This window comes from Miscanthus floridulus, chromosome 19 (genome assembly GCF_019320115.1).
Source record: "Miscanthus floridulus cultivar M001 chromosome 19, ASM1932011v1, whole genome shotgun sequence".
NCBI lineage: Eukaryota > Viridiplantae > Streptophyta > Magnoliopsida > Poales > Poaceae > Miscanthus > Miscanthus floridulus.
Window position 1 is genome coordinate 81796853 of NC_089598.1, and position 20459 is coordinate 81817311.

Sequence of the window (20459 nt, forward strand, 5' to 3'; positions counted from 1 at the left end):
GAGGCGGCGCAGAAAAAGAGTAGACCAGAGAAAGGTGTTGCACAACTCAGGCAACAATCGCAACAATCAGTCCCCCCTCTTATCGTTCGTAATGAATATGGTTCGAACTTAGACTTAGACATCGATTTTGAGGAGCTAGCTCGGTTTTACGAGGAAACTGGTATGGACCTTGCCCAAGTGCTCGCTGAAGGACCATCTGCTCCGAAAGTGGATCCTTGGAAGAAATTTGAACGTGGAAAGAGTCTATACAACCCTGAGGCCTTAGGTGAACTGGGTACGCAAATGTACCTGCTAAACAAGTGGTACATGGCGGCGTGTGAACGGGGAGAGGCCTTTGTTACTGTCAGAGTTAGAAACTAACATTACTTCCGTGGCGATGACGTTATATATGTCGAGTTTGAAGAATTACACCAACTATGCCACCTGGACTCTCTCGACAAAAGTCTCATTAGCTGCTATTGTCTGTAAGTGTGATTATTTTCTACTATTAAAGTGTGTATATATAAAGCTACATGTATATATATACATTATATATCCTCACACTATATTTTTATATATGCAGATATGAGATGACAGAACTCAGAAAGAGAAAGGATAATGATGTTGGTTTCGTTGATCCAAATGTCGTATTCAAACACCCTAATCCCCTGCCTCAATGGAAAGCTGAACTCGAGAAAAATCTCATGAGGTTCTTAGTGAACCAACAAAATAAGGACATACTCTTCCCCTACAACTTCAAGTGAGTGTTAAATAATGAATGTCGATCATATGGATATTTGTTCAATTATTTGCTTACTAGCTAAGCTATCTCCCATATATATACATATATGTTGACTCTAGTTAATGTCGATCATATTTGTGTATAAAAACATATGCAGCAATCACTGGATATTGATGGTCATCGATATGGCCAATAGTCGGTTGAGAATCTTAGACTCGTTAAGAAAAGAGCAAACAGAGTACCAAGACATGATAGATATTATCCAATAGTAATATGGTCTTTCTAGCAACTATATATACCTCGATATCTTAACTGCAACAATTATTAAAGACCAAGTTAATGTTTTATTTTATTGGGTGCAGTGTTTAGAAAAGTTTCATTGAGAATCACCACATGAAACATTGCAAAGCGCCACTGGATGTAATCGCACACAAAGTAAGTACTATCTACATATATATATATAATTCAATTAACACCATGCATGCTTTCAATTCACCGGATCTTTTTTCTCATAAAAGTGGGTTCTGAGGTAAGAATAGGGGAACAACTACTGTGGATACTATGTTTGCGAGTTTATCGGGGCGTACACAAAAAGAACTCCTGAAGAGATCCTCAAAGTATGTTATATAAACATATTTATATATTCACAATTTCTTTTGTTGCTCATATATATAAGTAATCAAGTGACCAACACACACACACACACACACACACATATATATATATATATATATATATATATATATATATATATATATATATATTAATACTTTTCGGTTAACTTTTATTGAAGACTCTATGGTTGAAGGAAAAAGTCATACGACGTGACCAACTGAAAGCAATTCAAGAGATCATAGCAGGATTTCTTAATGACCAGGTCCTCAACCCCGCCGGCGAGTTCTACAATGACGTCAACGAAACATGGAAGCCAAACTAGATGGAGTAATTTTGTTATCCCAAGGATATGATAGAATATACAATGCAACCTTTAATTGTAATATATATATATATATATATATATATATATATATATATATATATATATATATATATATATATATATATAACACATACATATTATATGTACATAAAATAATGTAAAATATATATATGCATGTAATATATACGTTAGTTTCATACTTTAGTTTGTATAAAATGTTCGAACATTATAAACGTATAGAATACGTATATCAATGCGTATTCGAAAACCTATTCGAAAACCAAAACGAATCATTAATTGAAAATAGAAACAAAAAAAGAAAAAAAGGAAACCTTTAGTCCCAGTTGGTAATACCAACCGGGACTAAAGGGCCGCCCCAAGTGGCCAGGCCGGGAGGCCCTTTAGTCTTGGTTGGTCTTACTAACCGGGACTAAAGGCGCACCTTTAGTCCCGGGCGCGAAACCGGGACTAAAGGATGGGACCTTTAGTCCTGATTTGGTACTCCCGGTTTTAAAACCGGGACTGAAGGCGGTTGAGAACCAGGAGTATAGCCCGTTTCTCCACTAGTGTTCTTTGCTAATTTGCTTATAATAAAAGTTTGTTTGTTATCACATAAATGTGATATATTTACCCTTTGGTATAGTTTGCTTGTAAACCTACCTAGCAGCGCGGTGACGGTGATGTGCTGTTTGGCAATCTGCAGCACGCTCTAGTGTTTTGGTGTTTGGCCCATCTTTTATGCCAACAAGGAATATAATGCATATAATTTTTTCACGCGAACGCAGTTCTACACGAAGTCACGAAATCCACACTACACGAACAACATCACAACCAATGCAAATAGCGCCGCCAACAATAGAGCTGGCGCCGCCCGACCACTGGCGCTGATTATCTGGACCGGGAACAGGCAGCCGCGGGTGGAGGCGTTCTTGTCTGTGATCTTGGCGAGCCCGTCGAAGTCGCAGGCGCGCACATCCTGGTCCTGCATCTGGAAGTACATGTTGAACGCGTAGGAGATGTTGCTCTTCTCGTCCAGCCCGTTGCAGGAGCAGCCGTAGCCGAGCGCCGTGCAGTCGCCGCTCGCACATGCATACTGGATGTTGCCCGGCAGCTTCGACTTGTCCTTGGCCCCGTCGTCGAACACGCACCACTGGCTCGGGAGGTACTTGACGTCGGTAACTGGGGAGAGGAGCTTGTCATGGCCTTGCCCCGTGAGGTCGATGGGGAACTTGGGCTTGCCGTCGTAGGTGAAGATGCCCCAGTGCCGCTCGAAGTTCCCCGGCGCGATGCTCTTCATGTCCTCGTCGAATAGCCCGAACAGGTAGACCTCCATCTTGCCCTTCCGGACCGGGGTGCCTTCGTTCTTGGCCAGCTTCTTCAGGAGGCCGTCGTAGAACCGCCGCGCCAGCTTGAGGTTGGCATTCTTGTTGCCATCGGTAGGCCAGCCGGCCTCGCCAACGATGACCTTGAGGTTGGACACGCCGGCCTTCTTCAACGCGTGCACGAGCGTGTCGTAGTTGGCGTCGAACACATTGTCGTAGTTGATGCCGCCCTTGTCATTGATGTTCTTGCCGCCGTCGAAGAAGGCGAACTCGAAAGGGAAGTTGTCGCTCTGGTACAGGCTGAGGAAGGGGTAGATGTTGACGACGAAAGGCGCGCCGTGGTCGTGCAGGAACTTGACCATGTCGGTCATGAGGTCGTTGATGTCAGGCCGGAACGCGCCGGACGATGGCTTGTCGTCGGGGGAGACGTAGACGTCGGCGTTGAGCGGGACGACTGCCTTCACGGTGTCGCCGACGCCGGCCTCGTCAAGTGCCTTCTGGATGTTCTTGAGCGCCGGGAAGGTGGTCTTCATGAATGACCCGTTGTAGGCCTTGAGAAATGGCTCGTTCCCCACTGCCACATACCTATTCTCATCAAGCAAACAACAACATTTCGATCGTCATTAATTAATTTGATTGAAAACTAATCAATGCGAGGTCATGATTAATGAATGGCATTGCAGGATGATGCGAGAGGCGCTAATGTACGTCACGTACTTGAGCTTAAGCTTGTCACCATAGGCGGTGACGTTCTCGTTGACCCAATCCTGGGCATTGCCGTAGCTGCTGCTCATGGTCTCGAGCATGTCGTTGGGGATGCCGAGCATGACCTCAATGCCGGAGTCGACGAGCGCACCGACGGGCCAGGGGTCGGCGTCGAACATCTTCACCCTGGCGATGCCATTCTTCTTGAGCATCTTCACCACCGAGTCGGGGAGAAGCTGGTGCGAGAGCTGCGAGCCCCAGTTCACGCCAACTTCCACAATGTCGTAGTCGTCGGCCATGGCCGCCGGCGATGCCGCTAGCAGCAGCACGGCCGCGCCGGCCAGCAGCTGCAGGAACCGAGACATGCCGCGTTGTCGCCTGATCATTTTCCTTGCGTTTGGATGGATCACAGCTTTGGGAGGTCAGGATTCGGTGGAGCTCGTGAGCTGCATCTCTCTCCTCTCCTCTAGATGGAGGGAGAGGAGAGGAAAATGCCGGGTAAAACGGTTCCACAGAGACGTGGAAGCCTCGGCCTCAGAAAAAGGACGAAATAATACTACAGTGGACCTTTCTGGAGACGTCCTTGAGCGCCCGTTTACTAGCTAGTTTTTAGTATGGCCAGACACATACATCGCTGGACATGCAAACGACCTCTATTCCTATTTTCAGGCGAGGTTTGCGTGCAACACAAGGTTATTAGGGGAATAAGTATGAATGAACACAAAAAAAAACATATGTAAATGACATCCAAATCTTGTTTATATTCTGTACAATAAATCAATAATATATCCCAGATTAGTAGTCTTTTGCACCATTAAATAATTCTTATATTTTTACCAACAAAATGAGCTCCAAAAAGCCCGCGTTTTGGCGTAAAATTTCTGGGAGACACATAAATTATTGCCTACTTCATCAGTTTGGACACACTCAGCTTGTTATTTATGGCTAATTATTATTTCAATGGGAAGCGACCAGATACTTCTCTTAGAGTTACCTGCCCGTGTACTGTGTTTTGGGGAAAAATGATTGCTGAGCGGCTCTATGCCTCAGCACAGAGGTGTTATGCGAGTAATAAATTCCACCATATAATAACATAGTTAGGGTCTGGAGAATTTGTCAATGACTGCGATCCAGGCTACAGGAATATAATAACGAAGGAAAACTATCTCGGTGTTGTCGGAGATATTTTTAACTACTTTAATTTAATACGGAGAAGGTTTGGACAGGTTACAGAGAAACAGCATACACAAAAAAATCAAGCTGAAATCATATCGATGTCATCGAAGAGATCTTTACATTAACATAGAAGTTTTGGACAACTTGTCAATGACTGCAACGTATAGCCCGCTTGAAAAAATCAAGAAGAAAAATATACTTTCATAATTTTATTATACTCCAACATATCTCTCCCATGTAGAGGCCCATCAAGCCTAGACATAGGATAGTACAACTATGCACTTCCATTCTGGAATGAAAGAATGATATTTGGTTTAAGTCAAATTGTCTTAAATTTGACTAAGTTTATAAAAAGTAGTATCAATATTTATGAATCTACATATATATACTATGCAATATGACATGGGATAAATATTAATCTTTGTATAGTTAACTTTGGTCAAACTTATGATGGTTTTGACTTGGGACAAGTAAGAATAATAACATTATATTCTTTCAGGAAACAATATATTTTATTTAATTATACTGATCAATCCTTAAACTCAACAGTAGTCAAAACCCCAACACGTGGCATGTACCAGTAGACTCCTAGTGTGTATACTGTAAAAATCAGTAATACTTGACTTTGGTGCGTCACACACCATGTCATGAAGCTTGTATGTATATACATTATAAATAACCCCATCAAGACTTCAACTCTGCAGCACCCAACCACGTACAGTAACGCCTTAGCTTGCAATGGCCACTAGCACCGCCGCCAACGGCGCCGCCACCGCAGCGAACCCTGCTGCGAATGGCGCGCCAGCACCAGCAGCTGGCCGTGACCACGTTGTCATCTTCCCCCTTCATGGCGAAAGGCCACACGCTCCCGCTGCTCCACTTCGCCACGGCTCTCTCGGCGCACCACAAGAGCCTCAGCGTCACCCTACTCACCACCCCTGCCAACTGCGCGTTCGCCGCCAGCCGCCTGCCCTCGTCGGTGCGCCTCGTCGAGCTGCCGTTCCCGCCGCTGCCAGCCGGCGTCGAGTCCACCGACGCCCTCCCGTCCATGTCCCTGTTCCCGTCGTTCCTGCGTGCGACGGCGCGCCTACGGGAGCCCTTGGTCAATTTCCTCACGTCGCTCCCGTCCCCGCCGCTGGCGCTCGTCTCCGACTTCTTCCTCGGCTTCACGCACCGTGTGGCCACGGACGCTGGCGTCCGCCGCGTCGTGTTCCACGGCATGTCCTGCTTCTCCATGGCCATCTGCAAGGCACTCATCACCCGCCCACTGGCGGCGGCCAGCAGCGTTGACCTCAGCGCTCCGTTCCACGTGCACGGCATGCCGGAGCACGTGGCGATCACGGCAGATGAGATCCCCTAGGCAGTGGCGAAGCTTGCGGACTTGGAGGACCCCGTGACCCGCTTCTTCATCGACGAAATCGGCTACTCGGACGTGCTCAGCTGGGGCGTCCTGGTCAACAGTGTCGCGGCGCTGGACGAGGACTATGTTGCACCACTCGAGTCATTCTACCTGCAGCCTGGCGCCCGCGCGTGGCTCGCCGGCCCGCTGTTCCTCGCGGCCGGCGGCATGTTGGAGCTCGAGGAAGAGGAAGAAGACCCCGAGGGCTGCCTTGCCTGGCTCGACGAGAGGGCGGGACGACAGTCGGGATCGGTGGTGTACGTTTCGTTCGGCACGCAGACCCACATCTCCGACGGGCAGCTCGACGAGATAGCTGCCGGGCTGGTGCAGTCCGGCCACCCTTTCCTGTGGGTGGTGATGTCCGACACGTGGTCACCGCCGGTTGACATGGGCGGCTCCCATGGCATGATCGTCCGTGAATGGGCCCCGCAGAGAAGCATTCTGGGCCACAAGGCAGTGAGCGGCTTCGTCAGTCACTGCGGGTGGAACTTGGTGTTGGAGTTGTTCCAAATTCACTCCAAGATATAGGCTAGGTTTCTGACGGAGCGAAGCGGAGGCCCGTCGCCGGAGGCTTGGGCGGGGGCGTAGCGGAGTCTGAAGCCGGCCATCAGGTCTCGCCCCTGTGCTCGGGGGGTGCGGGGGGCGGAGCCCCCGCGGTACGGTACGGTATATACACCCTTGCTAGGGTTTCATGGAGATTTGATTCTCTTGTAAGCCGCCATAGGCGTGTAACCCAAAACTCTTGAGATAGTGAGATTGTTGCTGGCTGGTGCCCGTGGTTTTTCCCCTTCACATCGGAGGGGTTTTCCACGTTAAATCGTGTGTCTCCTCTGTGGTTTGATTCTTTACTTCATATTCCTATACGTCGTTCATAACAAGTGGTACCAGAGCTTTGGTTGCTATTAGGGTTCATGACGACGTCGATGAAGTTCGATCTTCCGCTGCTGAACTACGACACGCGGTTCTCGCTATGGCAAGTCAAGATGCGGGGGATTCTGGCGCAGACTCATGACTATGATGAGGCGTTGGATAGTTTCGGAAAGAGGAAGGCCGAGTGGACTCCAGAAGAGATCCGCAAGGATCAGAAGGCGCTCGCCCTAATTCAGTTGCATCTTCATAATGATATTTTGCAGGAGTGTCTGAAAGAGAAAACTGCTGCAGAACTATGGCTGAAACTGGAATCGATCTGTATGTCCAAGGATCTAACCAGTAAGATGCAGATGAAGCTGTTCACTCTGAAGATGAAGGAGGAGGATTCAGTGATGAGCCACATCGCTGAATTCAAGAAGATCGTCGCCGACCTAGTGTCGATGGAGGTGAAGTATGATGATGAGGACTTAGGTCTTTTACTGCTATGTTCTTTGCCAAATTCGTATGCAAATTTTCGTGACACCATACTTTTGAGCCGTGATGAACTAACCCTAAAGGAAGTTTATGAGGCTCTCCAGTCTAGGGAGAAGATGAGAGGCATGGTGCAGAATGACGGGACGTCGTCCTCCAAGGGCGATGCTTTGCATGTGAGAGACAGAACTGAAAACAGATCCTCAAATGATGGCAATGATGGTAGAAAGAACTACGAAAGAAGAGGCCGTTCAAAGTCCAAGCCGCATGGTAATAAAAAGTTCTGTGTTTATTGCAAGCTGACAAATCATAATGTTGAGGATTGCAGAAAAGTACAGAATAAGGAGAAGAGGAAACAAAAGTCGGCTGGTAAAGTCTCTGTTGCTGCTGCTGCGTCTAATGATGATTCTGGAGATTGTCTGGTAGTATTTGCTGATTGTGTTGCTGGTCATGATGAATGGATTCTCGATTCCGCATGTTCATTTCATATTTGCACTAACAGAAATTGGTTTAGCTCGTATAAGCCTGTGCAGAAAAGGGATGTTGTGCGGATGGGAGATGATAACCCGTGTGACATTATGGGGATTGGATCAGTTCAGATCAAGACTGATGATGGCATGACACGCACGCTGAAAAACGTCAGGTATATACCAGGGATGTCCAGAAATCTTATCTCATTGAGCACGCTTGATGCAGAAGGTTACAAATATTCCGGTTCAGATGGCGTTCTGAAGATATCAAAAGGTTCTCTTGTTTGTTTGAAAGGTGATCTTAATTCTGCAAAGTTATATGTCCTTAGAGGGTGTACTTTACCTGGTTCTGATTCCGCTGTTGCTGCTGTTACTAATGATGAATCTAGTAAAACTAACCTTTGGCATATGCGTTTGGGACATATGAGTCACCATGGTATGGCAGAATTGATGAAGAGAAACCTGCTGGATGGCTGCACTTCGAGTAAAATAAAGTTTTTTGAGCATTGTATTTTCGGGAAGCATAAAAGGGTACATTTCAACACTTCTGTTCACACCACTAAAGGTACTCTTGATTATGTTCATGCTGATTTATGGGGTCCTTCCCGTAAGTCCTCACTTGGTGGTGCTCGTTACATGCTTACAATTATTGATGATTACTCTAGAAGGGTTTGGCCTTATTTTCTGAAACAGAAAGATGATACTTTTGCTGCTTTTAAGGACTGGAAAGTAATGATAGAAAGGCAAACTGAAAGGAAGGTAAAATTGCTTCGTACTGATAATGGTGGAGAATTTTGTTCGCGTGAATTTAATGATTATTGCAGATCGGAAGGCATTGTTAGGCATCACACCATACCCCATACTCCACAACAGAATGGTGTGGCCGAACGCATGAACAGAACCATCATGTCTAAGGCCCGTTGCATGCTGTCTAATGCCAGGATGAGCAAGCATTTTTGGGCTGAAGCTGCTAATACTGCCTGCTACTTGATAAACAGGTCGCCTTCTATTCCACTAAATAAAAGAACTCCCATTGAGGTATGGTCTGGTACGCCTGCTGATTATTCACAGTTGAAAGTTTTTGGATGCACTGCTTATGCTCATGTTGATAATGGAAAATTAGAGCCTAGAGCTGTTAAGTGTCTTTTTCTTGGTTATAGTTCGGGAGTCAAAGGCTATAAATTATGGAATCCTGAAACAGGAAAGACTTTTATGAGCAGGAGTGTTGTTTTCAATAAATCTGTGATGTTTACTGACAGTTTGCCCTCAGATCATGTTCCAGAAAAAGAGCTGCAGCGTATGCGCATGCAGGTGGAGCATGTTGATGATGATACAGGTGTGCAGGTGGAGCCTGTTGATGAGCATGGTGACCATGATAATGATGTTGCTGAGGATGATGCTCATGATGATGTTCAGCAAACTCCTCCCATTTTGCAGTTAGAGGAGGATTTACCTATTGCTCAACGCAAGTCAAAAAGGACAATTGCACCTCCTAAACGTCTTATTGAAGAGTGTAATTTGTCTTACTATGCTTTGAGTTGTGCTGAACAGGTGGAGAATGTTCATGAGCCAGCAACCTATAAAGAAGCTATTCGTTGTGGTGATACTGAGAATTGGATTTCTGCTATGCATGAGGAGATGCAGTCTCTTGAGAAGAACAGTACATGGGAGATTGTACCTTTGCCTAAGAATAAGAAGACCATCAGCTGTAAATGGATCTTCAAGAGAAAGGAGGGTTTATCTCCAAGCGAGCCTCCAAAGTATAAGGCAAGGTTAGTTGCTAAAGGCTACAGTCAAATTCCGGGTGTTGACTACAATGATGTGTTCTCTCCAGTGGTAAAACACAGTTCAATTCGTACTTTCCTTAGTATTGTTGCTTCACATGATCTTGAGCTTGAGCAGTTAGATGTGAAGACTGCGTTTTTGCATGGAGAGCTTGAGGAGGACATATACATGGACCAATCAGAAGGGTTCATAGTGCCTGGCAAGAAAAAATATATGTGCAAGTTGAAGAGATCCTTGTATGGTTTGAAACAGTCCCCTCGTCAGTGGAACAAGAGGTTTGATTCATTTATGTTAGCACACAGTTTTAAAAGATCTAAGTATGATAGCTGTGTTTACATCAAGCATGTTAATGGATCACCTATATATTTGCTATTATATGTTGATGATATGCTGATTGCTGCCAAGAGTAAGATTGAAATCACTAAGTTAAAGAAACTATTGAGTAGTGAGTTTGATATGAAAGATCTTGGTAGTGCTAAGAAAATTCTTGGTATGGAAATTAGTAGAGACAGAAAATCTGGTTTGCTATTTCTTAGTCAACAAAATTATATCAAGAAAGTTCTTCAGCGTTTCAACATGCAAAATGCTAAGGCTGTTAGTACCCCTATTGCACCTCACTTTAAGTTGTCAGCTGCTCAGTGCCCTAGTACAGATGCAGAGATTGAATACATGTCAAGGGTTCCTTATTCTAGTGTTGTGGGGTCTTTGATGTATGCCATGGTTTGCTCTCGTCCAGATTTGTCATATGCTATGAGTCTTGTTAGTAGATATATGTCTAATCCTGGCAAAGAACATTGGAGGGCAGTTCAGTGGATTTTCAGGTACCTTAGAGGCACAGCAGATTCCTGTTTAAAGTTTGGAAGAACTGATAAGGGTCTTATTGGCTATGTGGATTCTGATTATGCTGCTGATCTGGACAGGCGAAGATCACTTACAGGTTATGTGTTTACTGTTGGCAGTTGTGCTGTGAGTTGGAGGGCTACTTTACAGTTAGTTGTTGCTTTGTCTACTACTGAAGCAGAATATATGGCTATTTGTGAAGCTTGCAAAGAATTAATTTGGCTGAAAGGTTTGTACGCTGAGCTTTGTGGAGTTGAATCTTGCATAAGTTTACACTGTGACAGTCAAAGTGCAATTTACCTCACTAAAGATCAGATGTTCCATGAGAGAACTAAGCACATAGATATCAAGTATCATTTTGTGCGTGATGTGATTGAAGAAGGTAAGCTGAAGGTATGCAAGATTAGTACTCATGATAATCCTGCTGATATGATGACAAAGCCTATTCCTATTGCTAAGTTTGAGCTATGCTCAAGCTTAGTTGGTTTAATTGGATAGTCCAAGAGACTATTGTTGGCACCAGTGGTTTTCTATCTTTGTTATGTTCAGGATGAAGGGTTGATTTATGATACAAGATGAATTTGTCTCAAGGTGGAGTTTGTTGGAGTTGTTCCAAATTCACTCCAAGATATAGGCCAGGCTTCTGACGGAGCGAAGCGGAGGCCCGTCGCCGGAGGCTTGGGCGGGAGCGTAGCGGAGTCTGAAGCCAGCCCATCAGGTCTCGCCCCTGTGCTCGGGGGGGTGCGGGGGGCGGAGCCCCCGCGGTACGGTACGGTATATACACCCTTGCTAAGGTTTCGTGGAGATTTGATTCTCTTGTAAGCCGCCATAGGCGTGTAACCCAAAACTCTTGAGATAGTGAGATTGTTGCTGGCTGGTGCCCGTGGTTTTTCCCCTTCACATCGGAGGGGTTTTCCACGTTAAATCGTGTGTCTCCTCTGTGGTTTGATTCTTTACTTCATATTCCTATACGTCGTTCATAACACTCGGTCATGGAGAGCCTCGCGGCCGGGAAGCCCATCCTGGCGTGGCCGATGATAGCCGAGCAGCACCTGAACGCAATGCATGTGGCGTACATCGTCGGCGCCGGCATCAAGGTTCACACAAAGCCCCGCGGCACGGCGGCAGTCGACGTCATCATCAGGAGGGCGGAGGTTGAGGAGAAGGTCCGGAGGCTGATGGACTCGGACAGCGAGGCCGGGAAGAAGATTAGGGCGAGGGCACCACATGGGCGCAGCAAGCGGCGAAGTCGGCGGTGAGCGAAGGAGGTGCTTCACGCGTCGCGTTGCAGAAGCTAGTGGACGAGCTTCAACGGACCTATAGCTATGGCATCGTGGAGTAAGGAAAGATGCAGTCGTTGCTTCTGATCAATGAATAAGAGGAGTGCAAATAGGTAAGATACATACATGCAAGTCGAAGTACTACACTAGTACTGTATGAAGGTACCTGTTGTACACTTGTGTCCTCATATACACAAACCATTTCCGTCCTGTTCTGCAGCACTACTTCAGCATTACTTTTCAGCGAAAGAACAGTGTTTTCCTCACAACATTTCAGCATAAATAGCTGCATAAGCCAAATTTCAGCGAAACAAACAATGTTTTCTTCGTGAATGGTGTGATCGCACAGCTTTATGTATCCAGATGAGTAATGCTGATATTTGAAACGGTGAGGTTTGAAGTCTCATAAGTTTGAAAATAGCTCGTCGTTGGATGTACTGCATTTTTAAGGTTTCAGTTCTACACTTGTACTTGCATACGTTGAATTGATCGATCCGTGCTTTGCGGTGCTTGTGTTTCTTGTTTAGACCAGTATTTGTCCGTGCTAACGCTACGGGGGTTATGAAGTCCAAAGTTTATTCTATTAAATTTGAAGTACTTCACTAAGATTCAATCAAAAACATATTTCTGTAGCTCAAAAAAATTGAAGCGATGCACGTTCACAAAGCATAGATGTACTTTTGTCGCAAAAGTTAGAATTCAATCTCGTTTTATAAAAAAATCATATAAAATGACAAATATGAATGTATTTATTCTCATACTTTTTGAAAAATTTGAGGAAATCCCAACTATTGAAACAAAAGACACCTATGGGATATGGATACATCTCATATTTTTTGAGCAATCAAAATACAATTTTTTATGAGTTCTCATGACTTGCACTACATATTTCCTCCCCACCCGCTTGTACAGAAGACATTGTCCATGTACATTGCAAATAAGATTACAAAAGATCAATACGTGCAACCCAATGTACCAACAACAATAATTTTAACAGTTAAAAAAACAATTTTAACCATAACACCGGACCACATGTATACGACACACAGGACAACAACAATAAGCTGGTACTATGTATCCTCCTCTAGGATGGAACCTTGATTATAGAAGTTAGTTCCTTTCTGAAGTGGATCTTCAACTTTCAGCAAACAAACAAAAAAATCTGTGTTTGTTAGCATATCTAGACAGGAGACCACAAGCTGTTGACGACACACGAAGAGTAGCAAGTGTAGTTCGACCTGCTTGCTTAGCTACTGAAGTATAAAACTATTAGTAACTACGAAGTGCGCTAGTAACTAATGTTGCTGTTTAGAAGAATAACCTGCACTCGATTAACCACTAAGGTATATCTCGCATCTGTAATATTGTACCACACACTAAATAAAAAGTTAGAAGCCAAGATTCATATGCATTCTCTCTTATACTTCAACATCTACCATGTTTCAGGTTTACGTCAGCTATTGGTTGATCATAGATCAATACCTAGCTGCTAGCTCATAGTGGGTGAGTGAAATCAAAAGTTAAGAGTATAATAAAGGACAAACAACAGTTTGGAGAGAACGTAGCTATAAACATTGTTTTATATCCACTGGTAACATCACAGAATATTTATGGTACTACTATGAATAACAGTAGCAGGAAAAGAGATTCAGAATCTGACCTATCGGTTTTGGCTTAAAGATAAATTCAATAACTTTTGAAGACATGATAAGCCGCCCAACGTTATAACCAGCAATATCATTGGCAATTAGGAGCAATTTCTGCAATATAAAATTAAGCCATGTATGTGCAATTATAGTTCCTTCAGGAAGGAGAAAAATAACCCAAATCACTCTGTAGAAAAGAACGGTTTTTGGATGTGGGCATATACCTTGACCTGCTTCTGAACGTCCTTGATGTAGTCTAAGGGTTTGCTGCAGTCATCAAGAAAACCAGACGCACAATAACTAGTCGTCAGTTTGTCTACCTTGCGCTGTTCTGTTCAATCAGGGGTGGAAAGGAAAAAAAATCTTGTGACATTTCACTGTTGGCCACGAGCTCCTGCAACTTCCGTATCTGCTCACTGATCTTCATCCTCCTCACTTGACAGCGACAACGACATGACTCAGTTTCAAGTTTTTTCATTTCTTTCTTTTTTTGGATTGGACTAAGAAACCAAGCGAGAATTTAAGAGTAGCAGCTAGGAATGCAGCTGGTGCTGGCCACAGGGCACGAACCCGCTCGACGATGCTGCGCAGATCGCCGCCATCTCCGCCGAGGCCGTCGACTTGCGGCCGTTCCATCAGGACTGATAGCAGAGTGCATGGTATAAAGTTTAGGCATTACAGAACATACAATGATCAAACAATAACGTCATCCAAAATAGACAGAGCAAATTGTAAAGTATCATATCACAGAATCACAAACACCTTTGACGAATCTTCTTGAGTTCCCTAGGAGAGGGGGGCACCTTCGGTAGGAGGCCCCGGCGGCCGCTGCAGCTATGATAGCGAGGAGATTTGATGAAGGGGGCGAAGCCTGACCTCGGTTGATGCCGTCGCTGTGCCAAGGGCCGCTCCCCCAGGACGAAGACATCGGCTCCCTCGTCCTGGGGCTGTAGCTCGGCGGGCCACCCGTGTCGAGAGCCGCTCGGGCTGGAGCTGCGCTGACCTAGGCCAGCGCCATGCTGTGAAGGGTTGTCGCGGAGGCAACACGCCGCCGGTAAGGCCAGCCACCGGACAGAGCCGCTGCCGGAGAAGAAGAAGGCCTGCCGCAGGTCTTCCCTCACCGCGCCACCCGCCGCCCCGAGCGCCTACTGCAGCCAGCGCGCGGCGGCGCCGGCCTCGACCTTGAGCACCTTCAGCGCCTCGATCGCGACGTCCACATCGGCCTTGGATGTGCCGCCGCCGCCCTTAAGCACGTGCACGAACTCGGCCTGCCTGGCATCACCTGCGCCGCCATCGCTCCCGAGAGGCGGGAGCCCTGGTGAATCTTGCGGCGGAAGGGAGAGGTATCGAACCGTGACTATAGTCGCGTGCGGGCGTGGGAGATGCACGGGCGTTTGAAGCCGCGGGGTGAGAAGCCTGCCATCACATGTCTAACAATGGTCATTGAATTTGGTTCGGGTGTTTTATTAGTCTTGATTTCAACGAAGACGAATTTCTGTGCGTATTTTTTTGAGTATATAATAGTTGGAGGCTTTTAGCGGGGGTCTTTTTTATGAGAAGATCTAGTATAATTTTGATTTATGCGTTATGATAGAGATTATTTATGTGGGTGGCTGTGCGTAGCGGTGTGCATGGATAAACAATACAAAGTGTGAGTGTGACAAGTCAAAGTAAATGGCGGATAACAATACAGGTGAAAAGAACGGTGTGACAAGTACGTGAAATTTTTGCATTTTGGTCCCTTTTTAAAACATTTTTTACAAAAAGACCCATGCCAAAACTTTTGCTACAAATAGACCATTTTTAAGCGTCTTAGGAAATCACGCCGAGGTATGAAGGTCGGCGTCGACTGACACGACGCCGAGTCCTTGCCACGTCATCGACGACTCCGGGGCTGGCACATGGGGCCCAGTACGTCAGCGTCGTGTCAGCCAACGCCACAAGCCTAACTTTGGTGCGGTGGGGAGTCACGCCGAGCTCTTGGCACCATCCGGCGCGTGGCCCAGGCGGCCCAACAACGCTTCGTGGGCCAAGAGGTCGGCGTGTGATCAGATGATACTGAGACGCTAACCTCGGCACGGCCCGACTCAATGCCAAGGTTCGGTCAGTTGAGGCCACGCCGCGGCCCCCTTCTTCCTCCTCCCTCCATTCAGAACCAACAGGTGGCCATTTCCCACTCCCTCTCTCTTCCCACGAACCCTAAATCCTAAATCCAGCTCTTGGGAGGCCAGATCGAGGGTTTTGATGTTTTGCCAAGGTACTCCTCTTTCCCCTCTTTCATTTCATCCATTTAGATTCGGTTGTTTGTGTTTTTTTTGAACTTGGCATTATAGGTTTGGTTCATGTTCATGTCATTCGTGCAATGTATGGTGGTTCAAATGATTGAATGACCCAAATGTATGGTTGTTGTTGTTGTTGTATATGTTCTGGTTTATAATCATTGAGTTAAATTTTGTGTTTGTTGGGATTCAAATTTGCTTAGGGTTTGTAATGAAAAGCTTATTTGGGAGGTATGGTGATTTAGTGTTAGTAGCTTTACATTCGTTGCAAGGTACTTTGGATTGATTTTTTTTCTACGTAATGTTAGGATGCCAAGGCGTGGTAAAGCTCGTATTCCAAGGTAATCCCAATGTTTATTCATTATTTGTGCAACAAATAGAAAACCCTAGGTTTAGATTTGGTTCTCCGTTAATATGACTAAATTCTTTCAATTGTAGCTATGGTCGCCAGAGGGCAAATCCCTACGACCTAAAGCCTCTCCCTGAAGGTGTTCCTCGACCCATGTGTTTTTGTGGTGATCCTTGCAAGGTAGACATCTCTGAAGATGAGGAAACATATAGACAGAGGTACTGGATGTGTCCCAATTATGCATGGGAACCTACAAAGCAACATCGCCGTGCATCGATTGTGAGGAATTTTTATTGTGTGTTAATTAATTTTCTTGTGATATTAAGTATTGCTTATTGATTTGTTTTGTAACAATTTGTTTTTCTTGTAGACCGTTCCACCACTATGTGACTTTGAGCAGTGGATTGACACTAAGATCAAGGAGTCGGACAAGTAGCATCTAGAAGGCCTAAAGGAGTGGGATGCGGAGGTTAAGGAGAGGTTTGAGCAGAGACGTAGATAGGAGGCTATAGAAAAGGAGCATAAGGAAGAGGAGGAAAGGAGGCACGTTGCTACGTACAGGGCGGAGAGGGAGAAGAAGCTTGAGTGTGTGTGCCAAGCGAAGGTAGCGATGGAGGAGAATCCCGATGCCTAGAGGAAGGGAAAGTGGCCTCGTTGCACTCAGTAGGTATTTGGTTTATTCATGAGCGATGTCGTGTAGCCCTGGACTTTTTTTACTATGTTGTAATGCACTCTGCTTTTATTTCAGATGAACTTATTCCCTGGACTTTTTTTATTATGTTGTAATACACTATGCTTTTATTTTAGATGGTCTTATGCACTATACTTCGTTAACTATCCTAGGACTGTAGTGCTACTGTTTGTATCACTGAAAAGGCTACTTGTGCTGTTGCAGTCACTGAAAGGGCTACAAGTACTATTGCAGTCAATGAAAAGTCTATTTGAAAACTCACTGAAAAGCCTAGATTCGTTTACTGTTGTATCCATATACGCAATGAATTAATATCAGAGTGATGTACTGCATTTAGATGAAGTGACAAAACACAGGTGTAGCCTTTTCAGATGAAATAACCAGTCATGGTTGTAGGCTTTTCAGATGAAGCATCTAGCCTTTGCAGATTCAATAAATGAGTACGCACACAAGTTTTTTGTCAAGTAGCATTCATGGTGAACCTGCCTTCATCTCTATATATAGTGCTCCATGTCTTGCTCCACATCCACACAACTTGTTTTCTGGTTTAGTTATAGCAAATGTCGAGCGGAGGTTCCTCGAGTGGAAAGGGTTTCGGTGGAGGGAGAGGAAAGGGGGTGAGGAATGGACCTCCGATTGTGTGGGAGGGTTCTCTGGGTCCTGATTCTTTTGAAGAACCAATAGAGGAATTTCCTTTGGAGAGGAAGAGTGACTTCATCCGTGAGAGACCTCTTAGATCATATGACAAGCGCATTGAAGATTGGCCAAAATACCGCCACGGTTTGGATTGCGTTGTGCAGATGTACAACGACTGTGACGGTGGAGGCCGTTGTTTCTTTAGATGCCCGCGAGGATTTGTATTTCCTTTGAACTCTCTCCTTTTTTAGATTTGCATTTGGTTTATAGTAGTACTTATTGGTAGATGGGTTTTCAGGATTCAAGCTGTCCAGACACCTGTGGCTTCACTAGATGGGTCGACCCTCCTCCTATCTATCCCCATCAACAGTACATCACATATCTACAGGGACGCATCTTTGACCTAGAGTATGGCCCTAGAAGTGGTAACAGGGACAAGTCGGACGACGACAACAGCAATGATGCAGAGGAGGCACTATGCAATAATCCGTACTGCCAGTGCCCGTACCATAAGAAGCACGGGCCTCCTTCTCCACCGCCACCGCCACCGCCGCCGTCAACTGGAGGATACTATGGGGAAGGCGCAACTCAGTTCAATATGTGGGAGCATTATTAGGACCAACCTTTATTAGTCAATCTGAATGTGGAATGCTTGTATGAGTTGTTCTTTTCAATCTCCTAAGGCATGCTAGGTTTAGTTTGCAACATGACATTGTTAGTTTTCATGTGAGTGTGTAATCGTAGTACCTTTGCAACGTCTGTATCACTTGTTTCTTTCAATCCCCTAAGGCATGCTAGGTTTAGTTTGCGACATGCCATTGTTAGTTTTGATGTGAGTGTAATCGTTGTGCATTCGCTATTTCATAAATTGCAGTTTACCTATCTCTAAGTTTCATGTACTATGGTTGATTCCCAAACTGAAAAAAAGATTTGACTCTCTCTAAAAATAGGGGATTGAAATCGAACCAACCTTCGGTTTTTCCTGCAGGAACAAACATAAATATAGCATGTCTACTCTTATTATTATAACTCGTGTTAGTAGAAGAGGAATCATTGAGAAAGATTTTTCATTTGAATCATGCAAATAGGATTTCAACCTATACCAAAGGTTTAGAAGACCTCTGTCTTTAATACTTTATTCTTTCTTTTTTATGATTTATAGGCTCGGCGTTAAGTCGTACGATGCCGAGGTAGAAGACCATGGCGTTGATTCGGCCCACGCCAACCCTAGGGTTTGGCTCAGCCGTTTACGTGAAGTGTTGGGCTGAGGCTCGGCGTCGAGTCGGCCCATGCCAACCCTAGGGTTTGGATCACCACGGCCCACGCCAGGTTTGGGCTGAACCTCGGCGTTGAGTCGACCCACGCCGAGATTGGACAGCTAGGCGCCGAGTCGAGCCACGCTGACGTTTAGGCCACGGGCGTCGTCAGGTCAGCCCACACGCCTACCTCGGCGTTTAATATTTTCACGCCGAGATTAACGGCTCGGCGTCAATTTACGGAACGCCATGCTTAGGCACCTCGTCACTTCGAGGCAAAGGATTCCAGTATGCACCAGGGGTTGGTGTCAATTGACTAAATGCCGAGGTGCCCACCCTCGGCGTGTGTTCAATTGACGCCGAGCTTCTGGGTTCACCAAAAAACAATGAACTGAGCATACACATAACACATAATACACATAACACATAATACACATAATACATGACAGAATACATGAGCATACAGAATTTCACATAACAAATGACCACACCGACATACACATTCATTCAACATCCATACATACATAAGGTCCAACACATTCAACATCCAACATAGTCCAACACATTCAACATCCATACATAGTCCATACATATGCTTCATCAATCATCCAACATAGTCCAAACATAGTACAAGGTCCATACATAGTGCATTACATAAGGTCCAATGCATACATAGTCCATGCACAAAAGAAGCATATGAAGTCTTTGGATCTTTTAGCTCGCTCCTTGTCTAATGCTCCATCATTTTCTCCTTGTCTCTCTTTTTTCCTACAGTAGTCTATTTTCACAACTTTTAGCGGATATTGAGCTAAGTTAGAAACCATTAATGAGACTACCTTCACATAGCTATTTGGTGTTTGCTAAAATCTGAGCCAAGTATCATGATTACCATATCAAAAGATGTACCTTAACGTGGACGGCGAGCGTAACGCTTTCCCCTCCTAAATGGATAGGTACCTGGAGTGTACCTATCCACTGGTCTGAGCGTCCTCTATGGACGTCCAGAACCGGAGGGGCCTTGAGTTCCTTGGGGTGCATCTTCAAGCTGGGACATGCCAATCTCATCATACTCATGCTCATAGTACACTCCCTATCCTTCATCATCTTCTCCCTGGTGTTCTCCTTCATCATCATAAGGACCATGTCCTTGACCACCCTCTGCACTAGTTGCTGCACCATGTGAAGAAGAAGTCCCGCCAACATGTGCACCATGTGAAGATGAAGTCCCTCCAACATGTGCAGTAGAAGGTCCAGCACCAAGCTGTTGTGGGACTACCACATCCGGGGCACGTCTACATCCAAGGCGTGTAGCTACCTTTCGGAGGCGATGCATGGCACGCTGCATTTTGAAAGCACTATTAGTAAGTGGGGTTGGTCACAAAACTATATAAAGATGTAACATCAACTGAATGACAGGAGACTACCTGAATGTGTTGTCGTAATATGGAGGCCTCATCAGGATCGCCCACAGGAATCATCAATGCCCTTCCTTGCTCGGCCACTGTCCTCATTATCTCCGTGCTCTATGCAACAAAAACAAGAATTTAAGTCTCCATCATAGTAAAGACCTCAGAGATGGAAATAGTTGTATCACTTACGGCTCTGGCTAACGTAGGGGTGATC

At 45.3% G+C, this 20459-nt stretch overlaps 1 protein-coding gene, 1 long non-coding RNA gene and 1 pseudogene across 2 annotated transcripts; 1 reads left to right on the plus strand and 2 right to left on the minus strand.

Annotated features, from left to right (window-relative positions):
- Positions 1-2390: 2390 nt before the first annotated feature.
- Positions 2391-4205, minus strand: LOC136528737 (glucan endo-1,3-beta-glucosidase 8-like). Its single transcript, XM_066521714.1, has 2 exons — positions 3701-4205; positions 2391-3568 (listed from the first exon to the last, which is right to left on the minus strand). Exons 1-2 carry the CDS (start codon positions 4072-4074, stop codon positions 2473-2475), a joined length of 1470 nt encoding a protein of 489 aa, XP_066377811.1. The 5' UTR covers positions 4075-4205; the 3' UTR covers positions 2391-2472.
- Positions 4206-5602: 1397 nt separating this feature from the next.
- LOC136526250 (UDP-glycosyltransferase 90A2-like) lies at positions 5603-12041 on the plus strand (annotated as a pseudogene).
- A 7322-nt stretch (positions 12042-19363) lies between these two features.
- On the minus strand, positions 19364-19810 carry LOC136527109 (uncharacterized). The gene is made up of 2 exons (XR_010776676.1): positions 19743-19810; positions 19364-19604 (listed from the first exon to the last, which is right to left on the minus strand). It is a non-coding gene; the product is annotated as an uncharacterized lncRNA (long non-coding RNA).
- Between the last annotated feature and the right edge of the window lie 649 nt (positions 19811-20459).